The sequence below is a fragment of the Nothoprocta perdicaria genome, unplaced genomic scaffold (assembly GCF_003342845.1).
Source record: "Nothoprocta perdicaria isolate Ctin4 unplaced genomic scaffold, notPer1 scaffold_296, whole genome shotgun sequence".
NCBI lineage: Eukaryota > Metazoa > Chordata > Aves > Tinamiformes > Tinamidae > Nothoprocta > Nothoprocta perdicaria.
Genome location: NW_020455528.1, coordinates 650675 through 658786, shown reverse-complemented (window position 1 = coordinate 658786; position 8112 = coordinate 650675). Strand labels below are relative to the sequence as shown.

At 38.2% G+C, this 8112-nt stretch overlaps 1 protein-coding gene across 1 annotated transcript in view; it reads right to left on the bottom strand.

The window, feature by feature from the left end:
• Positions 1–2878: 2878 nt before the first annotated feature.
• Positions 2879–8112, bottom strand: part of GOPC (golgi associated PDZ and coiled-coil motif containing) — a gene marked incomplete at its 5' end in the record, with an annotated part of 22369 nt that continues 17135 nt past the window's right edge. The window contains 5 exons of the mRNA XM_026041842.1: positions 2879–3352; positions 3887–4067; positions 4569–4733; positions 5586–5681; positions 6590–6755. Of these exons, the coding sequence (XP_025897627.1) occupies positions 3234–3352; positions 3887–4067; positions 4569–4733; positions 5586–5681; positions 6590–6755 (727 nt within the window). The remainder of the gene's footprint in view (positions 3353–3886; positions 4068–4568; positions 4734–5585; positions 5682–6589; positions 6756–8112) is intronic.

Below are 8112 nucleotides of genomic sequence, written 5' to 3'. Positions count from 1 at the left end.
GCAGAAGAGTATCTTTATTTACAGGCTAATAAAAATATTAAATTGAGCTTAACTAGATATAATACATTTGTTGCAAAATGTTACATCTGCAGGCATGAGGGCAGTCTACAGTCTGTAAGGTGGTTGGAACAGCTACAGTAAACAGCATTTGAATGTTGTTTGACATAACTGTGGATTAACACAATGAGATAGACACAAACCCTCCTCACTGCCATAAATACACTTCTACCAAGGAAATACTACATACAGTATTTTATCGGTTAAACTTATTGCCATCAAGCACTGTTCTTAACTTACATGCTTTTAGTAAACATTGGGCCCAGACACCAACAAATACTCTCCATCTTTATGCTAAAACACCATCACCCACGGAAATTTTCTTTTCAAAAAGCAAAGAATTACCTACTTGAAAGAATCACACGGTTCTCTCTTTAGAATTTTATTTTTGAAGTAAAAATATATATACACAGAAGTAAACTATTTTACACTTCAAAAAAATAAAAACCGAGTCTGAATACTGACTTTCCTTGGAAATTCTTCCAAGTCAAACTCATTCACCATCTGGGAATCAGCAGGTCTGAGCCTTCCAGTTACCGACAAAAGAGCAAAGTGTCCATTTGTCCACTAAGCCTGGAAATCTCAACTTGCAAAACTCTTCTCAGCTTAAATATAATCTCCAACCATCTCCATATGACTGCAATAAATCAGTACTTTAAATCAGCTGCTAACAAGTATGGAATACAGCCATACTGTAGTGTCTAAGCAAAATCCTCCCATTCAGGGCTTCCTAAATAAAGATTATGAAAACAGTGGGGAAGAAATATGCTGATAATTTATTGCCACCTGATTTTTTTTTTTTTATTATTATTATGGCCATTTTTTTTAAGTCCAGGAAAGGTTCCCTTATTGGTCTCCTCTGCTGGTTTAAAATAGACCAGATAACAGCAGAGAGAGCAAAGCATCATGAGAAACTGGTGGACAAGGAATGTTAGGAAAATAACTCCAGTAACATTTTCCTCCTCCTGGGTGAAACTGGTCAAAAGTGATGGTGACAACATGTGCCAAGAAGGAAGAACCAACACATGTAAAACCATTTCTCCTCTAAGATACAGGGAAACTGTACAGACAAACTTTCAAAGGATTTTCAAAGACTACTAGACTAGCTGGACAAGTCCTTGTTTCTTAAAACTGCAGCAGGGTTTCATATAGTGATGATTTTCAAAGACGAGATCCCCTACTTAGCTTTCAACTGTCCTCTCTGACAGACAGGATACAGAACGTCCTGGGCCCTGGAGAACTTCAGAGCACACCTTTAACTGCAAGAAAAACAGAAATCTAGATGCAAAATCATGGCAGTAGATTCATCTCCTAATATGCAGCCAATGTGTTCTAAAATTCATGAAGCCTCAGAAAAAGAAACATGCCTGGGGACCCGTTTCTTCTTCACACAGCTCTATTTTTAAATACCAGTTGCTGTTTGGTGATAATGTTTTAATTTAGACTATTTAAAAAGTCTAAAACAGTACGTCGTATGACAAGGGCTATTACAAAAATGAAACAAATAATGTAATTCCATCAAGTGCATGAAACTCATGCACATACACAAAAAACAGCAATGTAAATAGCAGAGTTAAGGGATTTATAAATAGCAAAATCTTTGAATAAAGTATATACATTTTTAGGACTTTTCTATAAACATATATATATAGTGCTCTTAGGAGAAACAAGTAACCGTGTTCTACATCACAATTTTGAACATTAGATTAATTGATATTACTCTAAAGGCCTTGGAGGTTTTCTTATCTACGCACACCCTATACTCGCCAAGCTGCCACTTCATCTCACAGCAGTTCCACTCTCCAAGGACCAAATTGCATCTTTCCAAGTTACTCTTCAACAGCCTGCAGAGTAACGAGCAGGAAAGCAGGCACCACATCCTGAAATAAATGCTACTGCAATATGGAGTTTGCATATGGAGAGTACGGCACTTCACTGAAAAATCTACAAATGCAATACGAGAAATTGGCCAAGAAACCATCACCGACATCCCCGTTTGCAACCACGCCTTGGGCCTTTAGATGTACACCAATTAAAAAGCTATTTTAAAATACACTGCTTTTTTAAAAAGAGAGTAACATTTTGTTTCAACAGCAAGACTTTTTTCAACAATAAGACAATTATAGGTTAACAGGACTGTCATATCATAACAGATAAGGCCAGACACTGTATGATTCTGAGTAACTCCTTTAAAGTACTGTGCACGCAACTCTCACGCCTTTAAAGGTTATTCTAATGTGAAATGAGCTTGTTCAGTACCCACCAAAAGCACTCAGCATTTCATAATGTCAAGCCAATAATGACCAATTCAAAATGTATAAAACTATAACCATTCACAAATGGATGCTAAACTGATGATGTGCGGGGGGGAAAAAGGGGAGGGGTGCAGACATAATTGAGAATTTTTTAAAAAATTTATTTTGCTTTTAGAAACTCATAATATTCTTTCTAATACTTTTGGAGTACACTTCAAATTACCAACAATTGGCAGAGAATTGATTAAAACAAAAATACCAAAAGTCTCAATCAAAACGGTGATGGGCTGAAAGGTCAACAAGCTCTCACTTGCCCCTTTTGGGTTCTGTCGGTCTTTTCTCAAATAAAAGCTTTGGTTTTCTGCTATTCTGAGAAAAATGTTGTCATTTTTAAAAGCTGCAGTTAAAAAAAAATCCCAAGTAGGAAACTGTGTAATGTAACAGTACAATTGATTCCCCATCCCACCACCCCTCCCCGAGATGAGGCTTTTTCCTACCAGCTGGAACATGGGCTGTCCCTTTAATACATCAACGGGACAAAACGAAGGTGACCACACTTTACTTCCCTTGGGACCCTAGTAACATTCAAAGATGAACTCATTAAGACCAGCCTTTTAAGAAATCCCATGTTTTGGTGCTTATTATTAAAAGAAAATTCATGTCACATGCCAGGTGCTAGGTAACTGCTGCGTGTCACGCCAGAGACAGTTTTCCACATTTAGAATTGCTCACAATGAAGTCCTGAGGTAACCGCCTTTTCTCCAGGCAACAATAATACAGGTCCCTTTGACTTTTAATCATTCCTTTAAAACCTACACTAGTATATGCAACTTGGAACAGTCAGTAATGATTATCAGTTGTTCCCCAAAATGGGATCTGTCCAGTTGATTTATTATTATCATTATTCCTTTTTTTTTTTTTTTATGATAAAGACTCAGCAGAACGTGCTAATTTGGGTGCAGTGTCTTCTAACGGAGCTTCAACTGAATTCCCCAGGTCTCCATTTTCATGTCCATCAATACTTGGTTTCTTATCAAACACTGCAAGTTAAAAATAAATTTTATTTAAGGAAAAAAAAAGCAATCTCGGATATCACAGATTAGCAAACCTGCCCTCACAGACTGGAAGGCTTACAGAAAAGATTATGGAAAAAGAGCTAAAGAGCTTTTAGTAGAACATAATGCATGAGAAAAAGAGGAACTCTGCTATACTTTTCTGATCTAAATATATAAATATATATATATATATATATATATAAGCAGTGAACAAAATAATGGATTCAAGGGAATCAACTAATCCTAGACCACAATCAGAAAATCAGGTGAGAATAAATTCGATTTTCAAGTTGGGAAAAGGTGAAAAAAAGTTAATTTAGTTTCACCTAAGTAAACTAGGCCAATAAGCGAGGGACTCGCCAAAAGATCTGACAGTCAATAGCAGGTTAATTGAATTAGCAAAAGATTAATTTTACAATTAAAAACAGTGTATTCTAGAAATTGCTGTGCATATTGAGAATTAAGAATTGAAGAGCATGCAAGAGTCAAAGAGCATGCAACACTCTTCAGAAAGCTTACCTTGTGATGGCTTGACATCCACATTTCCTTCTTTCCTATTAGAACTTGAATTTGCACCTTCTTCCAATTCATCCAGATACAAACGATAACGGTGTCCACTCTCATCCTCATATTCTACATTTTCATCATCCGAATCTACTTCTGGAGCAACATACACTACTTCAAACTCAATTTCGCCTCTCTAAAACACAATCAAAGTTACAAGTTTATTTACTGCACAGCTATGTAATAGGATTACTGTTTTGAGCTAGCTAAAACAAGTCAATTTTACTCTACAGTTAAGCTGAAAGTTCTTCCCGATTAAAGAAGTGTGGCCTGTAGCTATGACTTATCAAAGTAAATTATCTGAATTTCTTAAAGATGATATTCAGAAGAAAAACAAGATGCCCCTAAATAATTATTTCTGTAGAGACAAGATAGATAATATAACAAGATTTCCATGAGCTTTACTGAAGGTTCATTAGCCAATACGGGGATTTAACTGAACCAGGAGTGACCCAGCACTTTCTCCTCAAACTTCGAGGCATAACAAGATTAAGCATAAGGTGATACAGCTTCAGGAGTCATTGCATCTTAGCTTAACAGAATTACTGTGCTTGACAAAACATCAGCATCCTAAAGTAATTCAACAGTAGAATAAAGGAAGCACCTAAATTTGCCTGTGGAGAAAAGTGCAACTCACTTGTTGAGAAAGAATAGTCACAGCTTCTTTGTGCTTGGCATCCCTTAGATTAACCCCATTTACTGCCAGAATAGCATCACCAACGTGCAGCCCTCCACATCGATCAGCAGGTTGTCCAGGATGGATTTCAGAGATCAGTATTGGAACACCATGCTCCTTCCCACCCTATAAAAATAACCATATTTTAATTAACGGAGCTGTCCACTCAGTATGTCAGCGCAAATATCAAAAACTCAGGATTTTGGTATTTGCTCTTCAAAGTGCTTATTTCAGCTTTTATTACAAAAAAAAATGAGAGCCTATGTTGGATAAGAATGCCTGATATGCTTCCCTTAATTCTTCTGCTCCCCTCCCTCCTCAGAAGTGGACATATTTCCAATATACAACCAAATAGTGAAAAGTGACATTTCTGATTATAGTAGTAAAACCATACTTAGGCTGATGAAACAGCATCAAAGCCTCTTATATTGAAAATAATAAAAAGCATACCACATACCATATTATATTGCAAGAATCAATATTCATATTTAGAAGTATAAACCAATTTTCAAATTTTGATGCAGAAAAGTACAGTGCAAGAGTCCTCTTATATACACACACTATACATATATATTATATATATGTAGTGCGTGTATATATGTATTTATTACATAAATACATGCACACAAAAGGTGCAAGACAGCAATTATTTTAAAGAGCTATTCTACAAGAGCTAAGCTTTGAAAGCTCTCAGCCCATTCCTGCTCTGTCAGTGGGTCTAAAATCTATTTCTTAATACTTCAGCCTTTCTGAAATCACTGGTTTTACACAAATCAGCAGTTAGCTATTTCACATTATATCAACACATGCTGTATCCTTCACCCAACATGAGTGTAGCTATTGATTTGCATAATGCAGCCCTCTGCTTTATCCTAAATACTAACAATCCATTCATTGTCTCTCCCATTCTACAGGAGCAGAAACACAAATTTTATGATTCTTTCCTCTGTATCACGGAAAATAAATAGAAGTATTTACTGTAATTGAAATTCCTAGTCCTTCATGGTCTTCTTTAACAAGCACAACTTTTCTGATTGGACCAACACCTTGACTCTTCTTCAAAGCATCTGGATCCTAGTTTGATGAACATAAACACAGCATAAACGTAAGTGTGAGAACCAAACACTGCTGGCTTTCTGCGTTTTCTCATTTTAATTGTCGTAAGGCAGTGTAGAAAGTTTTACAGTCCTTCAAGCAGGACAAACTTAGAGCTGCCCTTCACAGGCTATGAAATAAGTAAAAAACAAGCACAACACTGCATCCCTGACTAGAAGAATTATTTAAATTATTTCAACATCAAATGATGCGTAACACAAAAAATAAAAACACAACTAGCTACATACTGAAAAGATAGAAATGGACTGCAAGAAGCAATAATAACCTCTGCTAAAATTTCACTGACATACTATTATTAAAACTAATCAAATTATAAAAGATACTGTACTGTCCCAAGGAAGGGGCTGCTTGCTTTATATATTAGGATAAAAACAAAACACTCCAAAAGTCATTCAAATCAAGTCTAATGAAAAGACCAAGTAAATAGATATATTTATTCTGCGTTTATTAGGCTGCTGTAGCCTTTATACAAACCCTTACAGCTACACATACCCACTAGTATCTTATATGTAATCAGCAACACGAGCAGTAGGATTCATCTCTGACCAACTAAAGTCTTTGGAACAGGTCAAAGTCACTCTCTTTCCAGAAGGTCTCTGTTTCTGTGCCCTGAACACTGGACTGATGAATGAATCAAGTGCCAAGGCAGGTGAGGCGAGTTCAGCAAGGGCCAAAACAGCGAAATGCCTTTTAAAGATTTTATTTAGAAGAATATAGAAGAATTTTATTCTTATATAGAAGAACGATTTATATAGAAGTGACATACAAAAGAAGGCAATACTGCAGGAAAATGAAGAGCTAACAACATGTGGTTATTTCCATAACTCCTGGAAACTACTGAGAAATGATTTGCCTTCTCAGCTTACATGGCCTGGTGGTGCTTGCATCGGTCGTTTGAGATCGTTCCGACCCCGACAGGCTCTAATAACAGTTTTGTGGCGGTGAAGGTGTATTTCTGCCTCCAGCTGATTCCAGAGCTTGTCATGAGCAGGTCCTTTCATATCGCGTCCCAGTAACTGAATCTGCTGGACCCTACACAAAGACAAAGAGAGGAAACAGGTAATGAGCTGTATTGGACCTGAGAATAAAGGCACTGTGTTCCTCATAACTACACCTGGCTACAGCACAAAGTCAGGCATTAACTAGTCCAAGTGCAATAACTACGCGAGGAATTCCAAGTGTTGAGCATGCTAAACATGTATGTGCATACAGACACTCTTCCTAAAAGCTTAAGGTCTCGTAGATTCATTTAAGTCACAATATCCAGAAACCCTAGCGACTGTACCTGGTAAAGTAAGGAATTTGGAGGTTCTTCCTGTATTAACAGCAAATATGAGATTTTTATCTACATGCCCTTCTACTTACTCTTTAGAGTTAGGGGATCCTCAGTAGCTCCAGAGGAAGAAAACACATGAGGCTGGAAAAATTGCCATTTTATGATTGTTTGACAGAATATGTGTCAGACAATATATAAGATCTTGCAAGAACAAGGAGAAATAAATATCTGGGTGCCCCTCATAACTAAAGAAATCCAGCTCTGTATCCCAGAAGCCTTAAACGACTATCTTGTTTATCACCAAATGGAACTGTAACAGATGCATGCTTTAACAAATGAGAATAATAAATGCAGGGCTTTTTTTTACAAGAGGAAATTCAAATCTCGCTCTAACAGTGGCGAGGGTCCCAAAGCCACACTAAAGGAAAGGAAGTCAAATTGTCAAGTCGTCAAAAAATTATTCAGTAGTGCTTAGGCCATGAGCTAAATTGCTGCATGAACAGATTTACCGCATTAACAGACCACAGTACAGTCAATACTACAAGAGAACGGGCAAGACAGCTGCAGAACAAGGCCAAAGCGAGGAAATAAACACGAACTACCCAAAGCGCAGGGCCTGCCACGCCGGCTCAGTGATGCAGGGTGCAGCTGGTGAGGAGTCCTCGCTGCAGATGCAGCCATTAGGCCCAGCCCAGGGCACGTCAGCGCAGCGCGAGGCCTCGGGCCTTGCAGGCCACAGCGCCCTGGGCAAGATCAAGGATCCCAGAGCACTTATCTCTTTGGCACTGAGCTGCTAACACTGACCAGGACTGCATGCAGTCATAGAATCATAGAAAGCCCAAGGTTGGAAGGGACCTCAGAGGTCATCGAGTCCAACCCCCCTGCTCACGCAGGGTCACCTAGAGCACATGGCACAGGGCTGCATCCAAGTGGGTTTTAAAGATCAACAAAGAAGGAGACCCCACAACCTCTCTGGGCAGCCTGTTCCAGGGCTTTGTCACCCTCACAGTGAAGAAATGCTTCCTTAAGTTCCTGTGGAACTTCCGATGCTTCAGTTTGAAGCCATTTCCTCTAGTCCTATCCCTGCCCACCACTGAAAAGAGGCCGCCCCCC